A 20,856-nucleotide genomic window follows, 5' to 3' on the forward strand; every position below is an offset into this window, starting at 1 on the left:
ACGCGTCAGTCAAAAAGATTCTTGAAACTGTCTCAAAATCGTGGATTAGCGATTTGAATCAGACTCAACCATTAAGAGAATCGTTCATAGCATTGCAACAGATGATTTAAGATTTTTTTTAATGCATCAGTCTAACATTTAAAAACTTGCTTGTGAGTTAGTGGTTTGAATTAGATTCACATCTATTAGTGAGTTCACAATAGACTCCCTCACTGAATTGTGAGTCAGTTTTCAGATATGGCAGATTCAAAAAGTGAACTGGGAACCATTACTGTGATGTATTATTTTAGATTTGTATGAATCACTCTATTTACAGACTGGTTGTCAATATGAAAACATGTAAATAAAGATACATTTTCTGTTGTAATAAATGGTATTGAAATATTATACAAAAATGTTATTGGTTATGCAAGTCATTAACAATGTAAGTTCATTTTATTAGTCTTTTGTTGTGGGCGTCCAATCCTGCTCCTGGAGGGCCACTATCCTTCAAAGTTTAGCCTCATTCCTAAAGAAACGCACCTGAACCATCTAATCTTCAAGGTCTTGAAGATCAGTAAAAATTTCCAAGCAAGTGTGTTGGGGCAGGTCTGCAGGACACTGGCCCTCCAGGAGCAAGACTGGACACCCCTGTTCTTCACAAAAGAAAATATGAGATAAGGAAAGTCTGGCATCTCTGATTTTTCTCATTACTTCATGGACGAACTGGTCAGATAACATCAGTCTATCTGTAGTCTGGTTCTACTAACTAGGAGAGCAATCAGTCAGAGCTAGAAAGCTAATCAGCTAGAACAAACACTAGCTTCTTGGTCTGTGCCATGTCTTAGAGAAACATCAAGAAACCGTAAGAAAATGCACTTGTGGTGGCCAGAAGACGCCTTTCAAGCCTCAGAATCTCAACCAACATCAAATCGCTCAGATAAACAATGAGTTCTGTGAACGCTGTCCAGCACCCAAGGAGGAGAATATTCTGGAACTCACACAACACAGCTGAGAACTGCTGTGTAAATATTTGAGGGACCTAAAATGGTGCTTTCATCCACATCAAGTAGAAATCATGCTTTGCAAAATAGATTTTTCATCAACAGTCTTTCAAGTCTTCATAATCAAAACTCTGTGAATGTCGAGAACTTACCTACGAAGGGTTGGCGAGGACATTTCTGAATACTTTCCTCCCGTTTGCCTTCCAGCTTGGCACTGAGTTGGCATCCCCGCCTGGGTAGTTGCGCTAGTCTTAAGTACCTGGCTCTCCACATCAGAAAAAATACCCTTCTCTCGGTCCGTCTGGTTAGTAGTTGGGGACTTGACTAAGTTGCGACTTTTAGGGTTGGGAAGTGTGGCAGTACCTTTATTGCAAAAACTAGCATCAAGGCTCGAGTTGTTGGTGCGGTTAGCACAGCGAGCGGTGCCGGTACGACTAGGTCTCGGTAAACTGCGATACTGAAGAGTCGTCCGAGCACTTGGAGGAAGGTATCCATCATCAAGAGCCGTCTGCCGACACACAATTCGACTCCCAGAAAACCCGACCGATTTGGGTATCCTGCCCACTGTAGCAGAGCCGCTAGTTACCACAGCACCACTCGCGGTTATTGTCGCCATTGCGCCCGGAGCTTTCTTAAAGCCAAAAGTACTGGTTGGGGTGCGTGTGGTTGAATTGAGGGGAGGTTTCTTGGTGTCGTCGACGCCTGTGGAATGGGTGCCATTGGAGCGTCCTTTCTCCGATACCTTGGCGTCGTCTGTCTTACCTGTGGGATGATCAACGACATGGACTGTCAAGCAGAAAATGAAATCACATTTTCAACAGTTTTGAATACAGTAGCACAGTCCATGTCAGGACTCGTCTGAACATAAGCCTTAGCAAAGGTGCACAGCACCACACAAAAGACAATGTAGGTGTTATAGTGCGCTGTGATCTGTGATCAGATCAGAGATTTCTTTGGCTTTCATCCCTCAGGAAACCACATGAAAACAGATGTGGCTCAGTCAGTGTTGTTTTAGTTAACTAAAACTATTAAAAAAATTGTTAATTGAAATAAAACAAATAAATTATTAGATTAAATAAAATATTAGATGAAAACAAACTTAAATGGAAATAAGAAATGTTGCCTTCTAACTGAAATAAAATAAGTGTAAGATGATGTACTAAAATTGCTAAAACTAAACTGAAAGAAAAATAAATTAAATGTAAATTATATATATATATATATATATATATATATATATATATATATATATATATATATATATATATATATATATATACATATATAGTCAAACCAAAAATTATTCAGATACTAGATATAATTTTTTTTTTTTTTTTTTTTTCTGTCATCATTTATTCACCCTCATGTCGATCCAAACCTGTATGACTTCTTCTGTATGGCCTCTTTTTTTTTTGTCCATACATATACAAACATGTTTTTGGATCTGACTGATTTTTACTGAATGGACAAAACTGTTGAAACGTTCATTAAAAAATACTTTGTGTTTCACAGACATATAGGTTAGAAAGCTAATTGCGACATCCATGCAACATCACCGACTAAACTATTACCATGTGTCTTGAGTGAGCTGCAGCTTGTAGGTGTTGTTGTTTTCGTCCGTGGGGAGGTGATGCCCACCTGGGCGGTCATTCCCCGCCTCCAAGAGCCCGTCTGGGAGATAGTAGGAGTCTTGCGACCTATCAAGTTCCGTTCTGATTCATCTGAGAAATCTGAGGACCTGTGGTTCCATTTGGTTGTGGTCTCCATTTTGATGCCACCGTCAGAGCTGCCTTCTGAACATTTAAGGTCGTTGTTGGACCAGTTGGGGTTTTGTTTTACTGCAGAGTGCTTCTCTGCATCCGTCTGGAGCTGAGAGAGAGAAAACTAAATCATTAGCCGCAAAGAAATGTTCTGGTCTGTAAAATGTATATCAATGGTATGTGTTAATATCTATTGTTAGTGATATATATATATATATATATATATATATATATATATACACACTCAAAGATCTAAGACTATTTCTAAATGAAATGAACATTCAATTCACGGGCCACAGCTCTGGTGGACATTCCTGCAGTCAGCATGCTAATTGCACCCTCCCTCAAAACTTGCGACATCTGTGGCATTGTGCTGTGTGATAAAACTGCACATTTTAGAATGGCCTTTTATTGTGGCCAGCCTAACGCACACCTGTGCAATAATCATTCTGTCTAATCAGCATCTTGATATGCCACACCTGTGAGGTGGATAGATTATCTCAGCAAAGGAGAAGTGCTCACTAACACAGATTTAGACAGATTTGTGAACAATATTTGAGAGAAATAGGCCTTTTGTGAACATAGAAAAAGTCTTAGATCTTTGAGTTCAGCTCATGAAAAATGGGGGCAAAAACAAAAGTGTTGCGTTTAGAATTTTCTTCAGTGTGTGTGTATATATATATATATATATATATATATATGCATTTAGGCATGTTGACATGGTCAAGACGATCTGCTGAAGTTCAAACTGAGAATTAGAATGGGGAAAAAATGTGATTTAAGTGACTTTTGAACATGGCATGGTTGTTTGTGTCACATGGACTGGTCTGAGTATTTCAGAAACTGATGATCTACTGGGATTTTCACGTACAACCATCTCTAGGGTTCACAGAGAATGGTCAGAGAAAAAAAAACACTTAATAAAAAGTAAAGGATTTAAAAGACATTATGGGGGTCCCTGCCAATGGGATCATCATATTTGATAAGAAAATTACTTTTTTGCATGATAAAGTAAATAAAGTCTCTGGACTGATATATTAAATAATGTCTGTAATGACTGAGATGGAATAACACCGCCAGCTAATTTGCGTCTTATTTACTCAGCAACACCATCCACAGTCATGATAAAATCTGATTATATGAGACATAAGAGCCAACTAGTCCATTACATGACCTTCCACAATGTAGCCAAGATGACATCACCCCCTTTTAGAAAGTCCGTTGTTCAGCTGCTACTGAAAATCCTCATAAAAAAATTATTGCCAGGGAAAGAATGTTAATAGTCTGCAGTTGTTATCAGGCCAATTCCAAAACATTGTTATCTCAACGCCGATACAATAAATCCTTCCTCCACTCCAGCCCGAAGAATGAGGGGAGACTATATAGGGAAAAAGTACAAGGGTGTGGAAGTGAAAGGTGGCAGATATTTGGCTTCAGATGCACTTTTGAGTCATGGCTCTAAACTCTTTGAATTTGAAATCATGATACTAGCACGGTTATTATAGTTAACTAAAACACTAAAAAACATTACTTGAAATAAACATCAACTGCAATAAAAAAAACATATTTCAGCTAGTTGCCAAAGCAACATTTCTTGTTTTCATTTAGGCCATTGAGCTGTGTGTCATCTGAAAGTTTTAGATCCAGTCATTGTTCTCCACCAGAGCTGCTCCCATTAGCGACTCAAATGCTCCGCTCCTGCTGTCAGCTAATGAAGATTTGACGGATGAACTCGCGGCTCAATTGGACTCTTTTTGGACTCATGTTAAAAGTAGGGATGTGTCACGATTTTCGAATATTCGATTAGTTGATTTAATTATAGAATATCGAATAGGTTGGTCCATTATCGTCTTAATAAAATTCCCCATTTGATGCGGTGGTGACTTGTAACCAGAGGGTGGCGCACGCTGCCAATAACGCAACTAAAAGCTAATCAGCTCAGACATTGCCTCACACACACACACTAGACTTGTGCGGCATAGAACAGACACATTACAATTAATTTTAACATAAGTGCCGTCATTCAGTCTGTTCACAATACGTTATTACGCGTTTAGGCAGCCTAGAATCATTGTGGCTTGAGATAGCCACAACCGTATCATCACTTGCCCACCGCGGCACCGCCACCCACCGTCGTTTTGATTTTTTTTTTTTTTTTTTTTTATAGTAATAAAAATAATTTAGTTAAGTAAGAGAACAGACACTACAATTAAAATATAAATGTGTCTACTTAATTCAGCGCGAGCCGAACGAGAGTCGCAGCACAAATCAGCAACAGTCAGTCAGATTTCACTTCGCCTCACTCTTGACTGACAAGACGACGGTGGAAGTTTTGGTTTCAAATCGAAATGTAAAAGCGTCCATTTAAGCGGGTTTGTCATTGTACTGCCTTGTTGTTGAGTTTTTTTTATTAAAAATAACAATGAACCCAGCATTCAAGCAATCGCCGCTACCGAATTGGCGCTAATTTGAAAGTGAAAGTAAGGCTCACGGCCACACGGGCGTTCATAATGGTGCAGAGAGCAAGCGTTTTCAGTCTGCTCCGCACCGTTATGAATGACCGTGAAAAAAATATTGAAAGCGTGAATGGTCTCTCTCCCTCTCTTTCTGTTTATGTGTATGTAGCCTATACATGCGTGATGCGTGCATGCGGGGGAGGATGCGATTTTCGAATAATATTCAAATAATTCCCAGCGATTTTCGAATATTGTTTTTACTTGAAATGCTCATCCCTAGTTAAAAGTGATAAGACTTTTCAGTTTTTTGGACGTCGCCATCTTTGACATTACTTTGGTCACTGTCACTATGATTACTGGTAAGAGAATATGGGTTTGACTCCTGTTGCACATTCATACAGACAGTTTTTGAGACGCTACTGCAAGTTTCTGTGTGAACGAGACATTTCGAGATTCACGCCTATGAGTAAGTGCGGCTGTCAATCCCAAAAACTGACAGTGTGAATGTCGCCATAGTTTAATTTGATGTAATTGAAAATTGAAATAAAAATAATTATTTTAAGCAATAACTAAATAAGAACAATAACTATTAAAGTGAAATAAAACAAATACAAACAAAATTACTTAAACTTTAATTAAAAACAAAAAGACTAATTCAAAAAAATAAAATAAATAAATAAATAACACGGGGTACGATACTGAAAACTACATCTGGGCCTTTTTTCTTCTTTTTTTTGCAGCACCAAGATCAAAAACAAATGGAGAAACATGTGCGTTTTCATCTTTGGAGATGGATACGGAAGACTGTAGATAAATAAGGTCATGGATTTAACATTTAAAGACCAACACCAATGCAACAAACTTATTGGCACACAACCCAGGGTGTCACGTCTGGATTTACAGAGCTCATCTTGTTAGAACAGGCTAGACAGACGCAGTATCTTAGCTTCACTGTACTGGTCCATTTGTTCAGCATATGTTAACCTGCTTGGAGCTTGTAAAGATGATCAATCACCGGGGCAGAGTTGAGTCAGTCTGCTGACTCACGCTCACAAAGACTGCACACAGCGGGTACAGCCCAATTCTGATAAGGGCCCACCAATGTTTCATTGAATCAGAAGGGACAATGAAGCAACAGAACCGCTCCCAAAGCAGTGCTGTAAATGTGCAGGCCTGTTTTTGATTGCATGTAATGATAAACAGAGATGTTGATTACAATTAAGGGACTTTTTAACAGTTCAACAAGACTACTAGATTTCCCTTTATATCTATGTATGGGTGACTTCAAAGTCAGGCACTTTTTTGATTTTTATTCAAATAAATAGATTTCACAGTTTCATATAAAGGATTATAAAGGTTTACATTGCATGCATTATTTACATTAAAGGTACAATTTGTAAGATATTCGCAGTAAAATATCCAAAACCACTAGGCTAGTGTTATATATTTTGTCCAGCTGATTACTAACAATATCTCTAATGTTTTCAACTATCATGAGAAAATTCCCATTCTAAACAGTGACACGGGGCAGTGCAGTCGCCTGTCAATGACGTCAGTTACCCTTTGTTACCGCCTTTACTGACGTAGAAACCACATGACAACAGTGTCGTGGACAAATGCGGAAGTAGTGTCTAGCGTCCAGCAAACCACTAGCTTGCTTCAAGCAGTTCCTTATTTACTTCTTGCACGTTTTATGGTGGATTGTGTTACTTATTTATGGAACATAATTACTGTTTACCATCTGCCGCTGGTTCTGTCGACAAGGACAGCTCCCGTAAACTAAGCGTACGGGCCAACCAAACGACCCAAGAAGAGTTTGGGACAAGAGGAGAGAAAGAGCGAGGATCAATATCGGTGTTTTCTAGATGGAGAGAGCTTCGCGACAAACTTCACCTAGAAAGAGATGCCGATCTCGCTTGTGTTTTACTCGACAGGTGAGTTGTTTTGATTCGTATCTTTACAGAAAACGTATGCCATTATAACGATCAACATGTTTAGTATTATGGGGCATACACGCCAAACGCGGGGCATCGCGTCTCTAGACCCGCACGAGGACGCGTCTGATCCATAGTCTGATCGCGTCTTTGCATTGACTTTGTATGTAATCTACTCGCGCAAATCGGTTGGGTAGAAGACAACAAATCCCATCATTCCATGCACCTTCTTAGCATCATCAAACCACGCGATTGTTATTGTTTTGGTAGTGCGCCCTCTAGTGGCAGGTTCTACAACCTGTACCTTTAACTACAAAGTACAAAATTGTACAACATTTTGTGAAAATCTCTATGAATTATTATTTTTTTTTAAAATAAATTATAAATGAAATATAGATTAATCCTTATTAAAGCTACACTTTTCTCAGTTACCTTTGTTCTTTGATTAACATTAACGACAGACATCAAAGCAACTAGTTTATTAGGATGCTGTGACTTTAAGACCTTCCGCTGCCGAACATGACGCGGATCTGACGCGCATCTCATTTTCTCACAACTCTTTAAGGTCTTTTAAGATGCTATTTAACTCATTTAAAACTGCTCTTATGAGGATACTCGACAAAATGGACATTTTGGCATAATTGGCCCTTCGCAAAGACCCGCCCCCCTTAGTTACTGTTGCTTTGTCCGACAAGCCGTGGCGCTGTCACGCCACACGCAGTGAAAAATACATCGTGGAGCAAAGAGGATACTGACAACACGTCGACAGACAAGACAGAGCAGGTTATTTATGATATTAAAGTCCCAGCTTTTAAACTGTGTAGTTATTAAAGAAATTCAAACAATAAAAACCGTTTTGTGGCTCTTTAATGTTTCGTGACCATGGTCGTGACGGATTGCTAGTGCGTCAGCTCAAGAGGCTCATAAACCTGAGCCTAAACCTGAAACCTGATAAATCATCTCTTCCTACTAGTCCATTTATAGCGTCAAATAAACATGAATGAACATGAGAAGGAATGTTGTTTCAAACGCGTAGATACATCAACATACACAATTTTTCAAGTTCAAGTCCACCGAGGTTAATCTTTTAACTACTGGCTGCTTTGTCGGACAAAATGGCGGATGCGGCGTTCTGATTGGTTAGATCGCTTGTCAATCAAACTCCCGGCGAAGGGTCAATTCTGTGTGTTATTGTTTGTTCAAGCGCAAAAGAACTCGATACTGGCGCGCTCGTCGTTCTGTGCACACGAGTCGCGCTAATTTTGACAGCACTCATATATATATATATATATATATATATATATATATATATATATATATATATATATATATATATATATATATATATATAGGGCTGTCAAGTGATTAAAATTTTTAAATCGAATTATTTACATGATGTGGCAATTAATTAATATAATTAATCGCACATCAAATTCAAATTTGGCTGAGAAATTACCCTCAAAAGATCATTTCCAAGTCATTATTGCGTAAAGCATCAAATAAGCATTACAAAAAGTAGATTCAGAAAGAAATATTTTATTTGATTCAACATAGAATTTATTACACAAACTTTTGTGTTTATATGTATGTACTTATATCTCTTCTCGCACTTTATGACCACTAACTGAAGCGTCGTGCTGGAATTCGTGCTTAGCAGCTTCCGTGAACATAAAACCTGCCTAGTTTGATTTGACTTGTCATATCAAAATATTTTAACATCGACGACTGGTGAAAGACCGCTGACAGCTCAGATGAGAACTGAGAAGGTTGTTATATTGATACCATGCAATATCCTTGCAGCACTAGACTGAATACTATATTAGGAAATTATTAACAACCTTTATCATCAACTGTATGAAATGTCAGATGACTTACGTAGGTCTGGGGGCGGGGCAAGTGCGTTAAACGTGCAAATAATTTTAAAGCATTATTTTTTCCCGTAATTAATTAATCTAATTAACACGTTAAATCGACAGCCCTAATATATATAACATTTTTTTACAGTGCCTTTATCAGTTATATTGATTACTAAATAGATTTTATATTAAAATAATATTAAATAGATTTATATTTACTATTGTTCCGGACTATAATATATTTTATATATTAATATATATCTTAATTTATGAAAATCCATCATAGAATATATATTATACATGGGCCTTTATATATTATAAATTAATTTTGTGAAAATTCATTATTTAAAAATATTTTATTTTAAATTTATATTTTTTATTATAAATACTATATAACATTAATATAATATCATTTGTCTTTCTATTCATCAATCTATAATGATATAGACATTATAATGTTTTTAAGTGCTCTGTTGTTTCCCATGTGAAGTTCTACAGATGTTTCTGATTCTGTAGACCACGAGGCTCTGAAGTTGCCTTTGGTATCAATGACTGACCTGTTCATCTACGTCTCTGTGCGGGACAGATGGGGTGTTGACGTAGGAGCTAAGGGACGAGCTGGTGTTGAGGTCATCTGTGTCCAAGGTGTCACTGATCCCGCTGCTGACTGAGCTGCTGTCGTCCCAACTGAGAACAAAGAGGAAAGAGAGAGGAACAGTTTATTCTCTAAATTTCTGAGGAACATGATAACAACATAGTGAAAGGAAGACCGCGAGTAATAAAACAGAATGCATGGATTCAGAATGATCAGCATAATATGGAAAATGTGGACGTAAAGAGTAGGGAAAGAAGGAAAGGTAAGCAAAAAACAGCATCTGTGGAGAGCCATGAAGTCTGCACCGGGACAGTGAGAGCATAAAAACCTGCATTCCCATCATGCTTGAGACATTAGGCGCGTCTTTCTGCTCCTCAAAACTTGTTTTAATTAGCTCTGCGCCTCAAATTCTCAGTACGCTCTGCTTTGCTATCCCCATATCCCCCCACGAAATCCATTAGGATGCTCAGCAGGACTCAACCAGAATCATATGGACCAAAGACACTACTGGATAAAGGGAAAACCCAGCTGTGAGATGAGTTGTTTGATTACAGTAGATTGATTGCACATTTTATTGTCAAATCGTGAAAACTAACAGTAATAGTATTAACAATTGTGCAATTGTAGCTCATATCAGGCTAAAAAAAGTGTCAAAATCTGACAGAATCAAACGTTTTGCTATTTTAGCTTAAACATTGCAAAAAAGCTTTCTTATTTTTATGTATTTATTAATTTGTTTTTATAAAATTTGACAACAGAGTCATCAATTTTGATCATTTACTTTGAACCAGAATCAACATTTTCCTACTTTAGCTCAAACCACGCAAAAAGGGTTCTTATTTATATCTGACAATAACAGAATCATAGATAATTTATTTCAAATGAGGCTAAATGATGTGGGTAAAGCTAATATCACACTATTATAAGACTTCAAAAGAGAGAGAAAATGACATTTGCCGATATAAATGTATTGTGGGTGTGTAAACAGGAAGTCCCACCATGCTAGTTGCTAAATCCAAACACAGACTGCCCAAACTCCCACAAGCCACCAGTTTAGGCCAGTCCAGCCTCAAGCGATGCTAAAAGAACTAGCTTTATCAACACTGTGTGGCAACGAAACATCTTATCAACACCTAAGATACCACCTAATCCTTCCCATTTCTCAGAATCATTCAGGCAAACAAACCAGCCCATCAGCTCATTCACAGACATGAATCAAGAGAGGCGTGTGCTCAAACATCCACCACAGTCCTGCGATAGAGCTGAATAGATACTTGTTTTGATATGAACAAAGTCCCCATAGCTCACGTCTGTCATAACTGACTCCACATAACTGGCGTGGACGGATGTCTGTGGTTCCTGTTTTAATGAGCTGTGAGAAAGTTGGTCCCGTTGGAGCTATTTGTCACTAAAAGGTCTCACACACACACTGCGCTAATGTGTTTGTCTGCTTGCACGTCTCTGCTTAAATGATCTGCTTCATTCATCATTCGCCATATGCTGTCAGATGCTATAGATGGCGAATGCAAACAAACACCAAAAAGCCCCCAAAATGGAAAGAAAACAGACATGAATGAGTCACTTCTTCCTTTTTAAAGACGGCATGAAATCCAAATCAAAGTTTTGTGGATTTTAGTGCATTTCATTTATCTGAAGCCATCTACATGCTAGTGTTCTGCTAAAAATTGGCAAAAAATACAATTTTAAAAGTCTTTCGCTGCATCCGAAATTGCGTACTAAGTAGGTACAACATTTGAATTTGAATTTACTTTGCGACCGTTAAAAAAAACACTCCATATAGTATGAACATGGGTAGTATGAATGAAATTTGGACGTACTAGATCCACCATGTTGTTACTATCACGTGACCTACCAGTGTCAGATGTGTCGCTTCACTTCCAGTAAATAAATAAATCTTAAAAAATAAATTAATTAAAATACATTTTCGTGTACTGTTTTTTGAATACTATGTATTTGGACATGCTACTCTTTTGGCATACTGTTTTATGCATACTATATATTAGGGAAGTACTCGACTTTGGACGCAACGATTGTCTTCTAAGGAAATACAGCAAAAATATTAAAATGTACTTATTATATTAAACAGTATTAATATTAATTTTGAATATACATTACATATTAGTTTATTATTGATAATATTAAAATTAATAAAGACTATTTTTCTTTTAGATACTTAAATAGAATGAAAACAACTATATTAATATTAAATGTTCATTTTAATAGTCATTAAATATTAATTTACTACAAATAATAATATATTAATATTTTAATTATTAATAATATTTCAATATAATATTAATATTTATATTAGATTTTTTATTCTAACCTAGAGAATATTATAAAAATTAATAAATATTATTTTTATTAAACAGAATGAGAACCTGCCACCTTTTTTAGTAAATGTAAAAAAGTGGGAAATCTATATTAAAAAAGTAAATATGAAAGTAAATAGGTAAAAAGGCTAAGTAAACTATTTTATTGCAGTGTACATATAAAGTTATACTAGAAGTACAACTCTATGAATTCATGCTTTAAATATGTTGTATTGAATAAATTAGGTCATCCTGACAAACTCCTTTACAATTTAGTCAAATTTTTTAAGTTCCACCACAGAATAGTTCAACATGCAACTTCCTTGTTGACCAGCAGGTCAACCTCTCTGATCTTCACAACAACAAAACACAGTTCTGCAAAGGTTCCATACATGAAAGCGAAAGAAAGAGAGGGTGTGGGTGGCAAAGAGGGTAGAGGTGGGTCAGAAAGTGGTACTTTTATACACATTCAAAGAATTTCTCTCTTTCCTTCTTTCCAATATATTCCAAAGACATTCCTCCCCATGCTTTGCCCAAGTGCAAACCAGCCCAAAATAGAAGGGGAGTGTGCAAAATATTGCTTCTAAACTCTTTAGAAAGAGGCATGGTATTCAAACAAAGGAATGTTCTGAAATGCCAGAGAGAAATTAAACATTTTGAATAAATTAAAAGCACAAAACAGAGTTCATTTAAGAACTGTTGCTAAAAAGCAGGGTTGCCACAAGGGTTGTTTGTTTTTACAACAAACCTGGCCAATTGCTACTCAAAACTAGCCCAATCGCATTTCAGAGGGAGTCCCCCGGTAAAAATCGCCATTCCTCTGTTAAAATTTGCATTCCAGGGCCTAAATATTAATATAATAACATGTTATTTGGGGTCGCTTCAACCCGCGGACATGAAAAACAACCTGCGGCAACAGTGTTAAAGTAGCCCAATTCCGCGGGAAAACCGCAGACTTGGCAACACCGCTAAAGAGTGACTACATCCACTCAGAGGAAAATATTATGGCTCATCTTTCATATTCTCAATTAAAATAAGACAATTATTGACAAACAATAAAAGTACAGAGACAATGATGTGAATAACATCACAGATAATTTGCTATTGGAAGAAAGTTGAAATCTGACATTTGATTGCAAAATCTGGTATTGTAAATCAAAGCACAAATTGTTGAGGTTGCTTTTAAAACACTATATGTAAGATTTGTGAGAATTTACAACATTAAGCCTCAAAAAGACCATGAACATTTGATAAATGTAGTCCATACATCTCATGCACTGCTTACCAGGTTTCTAGAGCCAATAAACAAACCAATCTGAATGATTCTTTCACAAATGACTTAGTTCTTGAGTTCAAATCGCTGACTCATGTGATCACAGCTTACTGGAGATGAAGACTGTATATGAATAAAGACTTAAATTTGGTATGTTTCTTACCTTAAGTTACAGAATGGTTTCAGAGTACTTAGAATATAGCAAATGGGTTATGTAGACTACTTTTATGATTCTTTAGGATACTTTTAAACTTGACATCTGTAAAAGTCTCCATTTGTGCTTAATTTAAACCTAATTGCAGTCTAGGAGAAAAAACTGAGATATTAAAGAGGCAAATCATACAGTCAAATCTCCACGAATCATAAACAGACACCTATCTGAGATGCTTTGAATAAAAACGACTTTTTCCACCAACAATCTCTCACCACCAACACCGACAACATTCACCAATAATATTAAACTAATATTATGAATGGGCAAATTTAATTAATTAGCAGTGACAGAAGACGCAGGTGCGACACGACCGAGCGCAAACCGCCCCAAAACAATCTGTCATCTATCCCACCATAGTCAAACATGCACATGCAGAAACACCGGCACCCGTCCCCTCCCCCTCTAGGACATTAGATTAGTGTCAAGACCCAAAGAAGTAAAAGCATATGGGGGGGGGGGGTTGATCCACAGGGCAGGAAATTGGGTTTTTTTCTAAAGACCTGTTATTAGAAGTGCAGTGTGGAGTTGTGAGCTACAGCTTGACTGCACACACCGCCCTGTCCTGTTTGCTTTGGGTGGCCTATCAATTAGTTCTGCAAGGATACCCATCTCTACAGCAACCCCAGCCCTGTTGCCAGGCATTGTGGGAGATCAGGAAAGGTACTTTAACCAGGAACAGCAAGAAAAAAAGTGTATGGGTCACTGGCAAGCTTGTTGCTTTGAGAAAAATGTTCATGTTTAATTGTTGTGGTGGTGGAGACTATGGTTTTTTAGCTTTCCAAATGTTTCCAAAAGAATTACACTACAGTTCAAAAGTTTGGGGTTGGTAAGATTTTGTTTTAAATGTTTGTGAAAGAAGACTCTTATGCTCACCAAGTCTGCGTTTATTTGATTAAAAATACAGTAAAAATAGTAATATTGTGAAATATTATTACAATTTAAAATATCTATTTTTTATTTTAATATATTGTAACATAAAATTTATTCCTGTGATGAAAAGCTGAATTTTCAGCATCCATTACTCCAGTTTTCAGTGTCATTTCTTATTATTATCAATGTTGAAAATGGTTGTGCTGCTTTATATTTTTGTGGAAACCTTGATATGTTTTTTCCAGGATTCTTTGATGAATAGAAAATTGATTTGAAATAGAAATATTTTGTGACATTATAAATGACTTAACTGTCATTTTTGATTAGGATGATGCATCCTTGCTGAAAAAAAGTATTAATTTCTTTTAAAAAATCTTACTGACACCAAACCCTTGAATGTTAATGTGATTAAATAAAGTAAAACAGACAATGCTGTGACAGTGTCCTAAATTTTGAACTTGTCAATATCTTAAAAAATGGGACGTTTCTTGACACACATATACCAAACCTAAGCACAATCACAGTCCTCATCTTTCATATGGTTACAAAATAAATAAAGCACATAAATCAAATTGGAAATTGTGGCTTAAATTGTGATTTCTGAGTACGCTGTATAAAATTAAACAAGATGACGATCATTATCAAACACATAAAAATCCAATTCTTAATCAGTATCTTTGTCAAAAGAAATAAAAAAAACAAAATATTTTGCATATTAAAAATGTATTAAATGCATATTTAATTTTATTCTAATACTTTTTAAAAAAAATCAATCTAAGATCAGTAAAGTGGTATAACCACACACCTTTCTCTTTCACACTCAGGCACTCACACAAAAACAGTCCCACGTGGCAAAGCAACTTTCCACCCCATAAATCCTCAAACAAAGAAAATTCCTCCTCTCTACCTCAGAGTGTCTGAGCCGGGCTGCAGAATTCCCTGGCAAGAGCCTGATCCCAGGACAGCCGGCGAGAGGCCGCTAAAGTTTGGCTGAATGGCAGGCAGCTTCATGAGTAAACCTCCACTGCACTCCTTCCCTCGCTCTGCCTCTCACTGCTCTGAGAGAGAGAGACCGATTCTCCCTGCACACACACACACACACACACAAACCCAGCAGCCAACCACAAGCTGAGGGGAGCGGCTTTACCAACTGAAGGAATGGTAATCTGATCACAAAGCAGTCTTTAAGCCCGGCAGGACTTCAAAAGAAGATGGGTGTTGACTCTATAAACTGGTCTCAGAACAGAGCTGGATTAAAAAGAATGTCAAGATGTTAATTAAGTTGAATTATTCATATTCATTTAAAGCAAATTGGGCTTTCAAGTGGTCAAAAACCTGCTAATATCAACTGTTTATTGTTCATATATCAGGAACATCTCTGAAATGACCAAATGAATACTCACAATTCAACCTAAATTTGTCTCAGATTTGTCTTCTTAGTCAAATAAACACAAATAACAGACAGAAGTGGTCAACTGATGTGTTTTAATGGCCAATGCTGATACCAATATCTAGAAGAGACAACTTAATATAATAAATATGGAACAAAAAGGAAGATATTTTGAAAAATGTCCATACATTGTTGTTTTGGACCCCATAGACTTTCATTGTAGAGTTTCTGCTCCACAGAAGAAGAAAGTCATACACACTCTAAAAAATGCTGGGTTAAAAACAACCCAAGTTGGGTTGAAAATGGACAAACCCAGCGATTGGGTTGTTTTAACCCAGCGGATGGGTTAAATGTTTGCCCAACCTGCTGGGTAGTTTTATTTAAACCAACTATTGTTTAAAAATTGCTATATGGCTAGCTTAAAATGAACCCAAAATAGTTGGGAAATTAAAAACCAGATGCAATTAGAGGCAACAATAATAGACAAAAGGTGAATGTTTATTAATAAGCTTTAATATTTTATTAATATAAATTTAATAGTTTAATAGTTTATTAATATAAATTTATTAATAAGCAATTTAATAAATGTTTATTGTTTAATAATTATTCATTGAACATTAATAAATGTTCATTTCCAACATACTTTGGGTTAATTTTAATTAAGCAATACAGTAATTTTTAAACAATAGTTGAGTTAAATAAAACTACCCAGCAGGTTGGGCAAACATTTAACCCTACCGCTGGGTTAAAAAAACCCAATTGCCCAATTTTCAACCCAACTTGGGTTGTTTTTAACCCAGCATTTTTTAGAGTGCAGTTTTGGAACAAAAATTTGGGAGATCCAGGAGGATAACCGTTTTATTTTAGTATTATTTATATTTTATTATAGCTTTTATTTGTATATTTTCAATTTTTTGTAAGTTTCATCCTTTTGTCATTTGTATTAATTACTTTTTAAACTATAGTTCTTTAATTTATTTTTATTTAAGTTTTAGTCATTTTAGTACTTCAACTTATTTCAGTTAGTTGCCACGTTTTTCATCTAATATTTATGTTTATATATTATGTCAGCTTTATTTCAATGATCAAAAATGATTGTTAATAGTTTTAGAAGAAATAAGCAAAATGTGTTTTCAAAAGTTTCTCTCAGTCACCGTCTTCACACGAGTTAGATCTGGACATCTGCGTTGCGTCGTAAATGCCAGGTGACCTTACAGGTTTGAGGCAAGGCAGGTTCCTACACGAAATGTGTTTGTGTGTACGTCAAAAGTGTGTGAAGGAGTAATCTTCTTAAGCACACCAACTTTAGTGATAAGTTACGGCTTAAGTGTGTTTTTACAGCTTGGAAGCATAGTCCACCGTGATACGAGTGTGGGAATCCATTTTAAGTTTACAGTTCTGTCTGTCCGTCTGCGGTTTAGCGTGTGGCTAGCTTGTGGCTAAAAGGTGCAAAGTCAATAATTGACTAACCTAAAGACTTCACCAAACCTGGCCAATTAGTCCATTCCGCAATGCTTCGCGTTCTCATGCCCTGTTGTTCACTAAAGTTTTTTAAGGGTCACATCCCATAGTTAAAGGTCAAGCTGCCTTAATCCTTGGCGGAAGATCCTGCTAACCGACAAAGAGACATAAGATGCAATTTTGTTGCGTTTACCAAAACAGCAAATAACATTTTTGGCCTCAAACATTGGCACAGAATTTTGTGGGCAAACGAGACCATGTAGCATTTGAGCTGTTTTTGTATATACAAATCCATAAAAACAGTAAAAGTAGCTGCTAATCTTGCTAGCGTTAAAACCATTAAAAATGCAAATAAAGATCTTTGGGAATGTATAGGCTATATATAGCCCGACAAGAGTTTCTGTCTTCATAGAGCAGTTCTGAGTGTGTGACTTTGTATAATAACACAGAGGCAGACAGAAAGAGAGAAAGAGAGAGAGAGAGAGAGATTCCAGCCCTCGTGCCCAAACCTTTGCCACCAGACGTTTGTAATGACAGAGCTGCTAGTGAGCATGAGGAATTCTGAGTAGTTCCTTTCTCCATCCTGTTCGCAATCTCTCTTCTCTCCAACATGAATTAAACATAAACTGTAAAAAAGATTTGTTGGTTTAACTTGAAAAAAGTGAGTTGCTTTAAAATTTTGAGTTCATTGAAATTAAAAATTTGAGTTAATACAAAGAAGGCGATTGGTTTAATCAACTCAAAATATTATGTTATCTGAACCACATTAATTATCTAAGTTGATTTGACAAAAGAAAAAATGTTGTGATAACAAAATCATGAAAATATTTTTTACAGTATACAGATATAACAAGAAAACAACTTTCAGCTCTCAAACGTCAGTTGGTGTGACTCTGGGCTGATTTCCAGGGAACCGCAGTGGATGCGGATTTTGAATATGGAAATTTTTTTTTAAACGTGCAAAGGCAAAACACCTTTCAACAACAACATACTAGATTTGCAAAACATGTGTGATAAAAATATGTCATAAAAACCAATCACAATTCAGTATATATCAACACCTTCATCGCAAATATGCAGCAACATGATGCAGCAATGATCAAACGAGACTGAAGTCTATTTGAAAATACAGTAAAATATTGTGAAATTTTATTACAAAAATAAAATGACTGTTTTCTATTTTAATATATTTTAAAACTTAATTTATTCCTGCGATGGCAAAGCAGAATTATTTCAGCCTTCAGTGTCACATGATACTTCAGAAATCATTCTAATATCATGATTTGGTGCTCGAGGACATTATCATCAATGTTAATCAATGTGGTGCTTAACATTTGTTGGAACCTGTGGATAATTTTTTAGGATTATTTGATGAATAGCAGAAAGCTCAAGAACAGTTATTTGAAATCGAAATATTTTGTAACATTTTCAATAGCTTTACTGTCTCTGAGTTTAAATAGAAATCATATGCTATTTGTATAAAGGGTACATTGCATAAGCAATGGTGGGTATAGAGTTATAGTGAAAATAGGCTTTGCCAATAAGACTCAATATTTGAATTTAAAATTAACTGCAGAAAAAAAGTGAGTAAAATAAGAAAAACTAGTAGCACAGTTCCCACCTCACAAATGCTACAAAAATCATTTACATAAGATAAAGATAGAGAAGAGCTTTATTGTAGCTGATATGGGTCTGTAGGGGCAAGGAGGACACTGAAAATGCATGACTATTTCTCTATTGTTGTTCTCTTTCCTTCCTGTGCTTCCATCCCTCTATTTCGCTTCTGTGTGTTCTTTTGTTGCAAATACGCATGCCACACTGAAACAACACAAATATTCTCTTGTTCTCGTTCTGTCTCTCACTTCCACTCACAGAATACACACAGAGACAGCACATGATGGTAGACAAAAGTTGTAAATTTTGCATTGTTTAAGATACAAGTTAATAATTTATAATTAAACTACAGTTAATCTTGGAGGATAGACAGACAGATGTGGTATTATTGATACTTTTAAATCCATTTATATGGCTAATTCTCCTTCTCTTTCTCTCTCTCACTTGCACGGTGGGGGATGGGGATCCCGTGTGTTGATGGATATCCTCCTCCCTCTGTCTTTCAGTCTGTTTCTTTTCTTTTCTCTGTCCCTCCATCTCCTGCTTCCTGTTCTCCTGCCAAATTTGCATGTGAATGGGCTGCTGGGTGTGATGGCTGTGCCGAGTGATTAAGATCATTGTCTCAAGCATCCAATTAGCACTTTTAAAGGCGCGATTCATCCACGCCAAAACAATCGCATTGTTCACGTAAAAACTTTTACACGTGGAATTCAGAATAATAGTCCGAATTTTTTTTTTTTTTTTAAATGGATCAGTTCATTGAAACTTTAGAAAAAATCTAAATAAAAAAAGTTTTTGTTGAGTATCATTTTTGATATATCAGGCTTTTATGGCTCATATAGTATGATATAGTGAGAATATGGAGTTCATACTTTTATTTATTTTTATTCAATACTCAATTTTAATCAGAGGCCCAAACTAAACAGAAAATATGCAATTTGGTGCAGCTACCGATATTTATTTGTTTGTATTTATTTATTTGTAAATCTATAAGTCAGATGAAATCCTGATAGCTTGTAATGTCAATCAACGAGATCTTTATAACAGTATAGCAGACTACTTACATAAAATGCATAAAAATATCAGTTGCCACTCTATATCTCCCAATAATATGCAAGTAAGATGATATTTAAAAGGGCTCTATGTAGGAATGACACCCAGTGGTCGAAATAGGTACTGCAGTCCAAATTCAAAATATTGTTTGCCCCGCCCCCTCCTTCAAAGACGCGGGTGGCCAAGGACACGCAACAAGAGGGAGCGCAATTGAAAATGAAAGCTGAAGAGACTTACACACTGTAAGCTGATGAGTTGATTTATCTGTGTTTAAATATGCTGTTGTTCATAGAGATTTTTAGATGGATGCAGAGGCTTTTTAGGTCATGTAGAATCTGCGATTCTCTGACCCAGTTTGTTTGCCGGTTTCCATGGCTGCAATATGCTGTGTTTTTTGCCAACTGGCAACCTGTGATGTTTAAATACTATTGGATAAACTGACAGCACACGGTTTTGCACAGACCAGAACAAAGACAGACATTCCGACACGGAACGCGCATTTAAAAGTAGAATATCTGACTGTAGCTTTGTTTTTCTGAGAAACAAGTAGGTGAACTTAGCATGTTTCCTAAATATCTGCAAACATATAGGGGTATTTTTATGCTTTATTAATCTTACATATAGCCCCTTTAAATGGTTTACAGAGTTCAAGCGATTAAAGCGACAGACGACAAAACTGTACCAGACTTAACATGAACAAAATGATATCGTAGGGCTGGACGTTATGACCTAAAATCAAAATCTCAATTAACTGAACATTTTACCTCGATTTCAATTAATGAACAATTATTTTGTTTTGTTAGCTTTTTGCTTTGTTTTTCCTATTTTTTCCTCATAGTTCACTGAAAATGTTTGTACTATAAACATGCTTGACTATTAAAGGTGGGACATTTTTTCCTAATGCAACATAACAGCTCACTTTCAACAGTTATTTCATCTATGGTACCTAACATTTCTTACAGATTTCTGCTCATTGTAAATCAGATACAGATAAATTAGCACAGTAAAATTTAATTTATATGAATGCATTATTGAGAGAGTGATTGCATGTGTGAATGAGTCAT

General features: G+C 36.1%; 1 protein-coding gene across 12 annotated transcripts in view; it reads right to left on the reverse strand.

Moving 5' to 3' along the window:
* nav2b (neuron navigator 2b) overlaps nucleotides 1-20,856 on the reverse strand; it is a 117,765-nt gene that overhangs the window by 25,373 nt on the left and 71,536 nt on the right. For all 12 annotated transcript variants that reach the window (XM_048157944.1, XM_048157947.1, XM_048157951.1 and 9 more), the window contains 3 exons: nucleotides 9,547-9,676; nucleotides 2,555-2,852; nucleotides 1,136-1,745 (listed from right to left, as the gene is read on the reverse strand). In XM_048157944.1, coding sequence (XP_048013901.1) covers nucleotides 1,136-1,745; nucleotides 2,555-2,852; nucleotides 9,547-9,676 — 1,038 coding nt within the window. The remainder of the gene's footprint in view (nucleotides 1-1,135; nucleotides 1,746-2,554; nucleotides 2,853-9,546; nucleotides 9,677-20,856) is intronic.

The sequence above is a fragment of the Megalobrama amblycephala genome, linkage group LG15 (genome assembly GCF_018812025.1).
Source record: "Megalobrama amblycephala isolate DHTTF-2021 linkage group LG15, ASM1881202v1, whole genome shotgun sequence".
Taxonomy (NCBI): Eukaryota; Metazoa; Chordata; class Actinopteri; order Cypriniformes; family Xenocyprididae; genus Megalobrama; species Megalobrama amblycephala.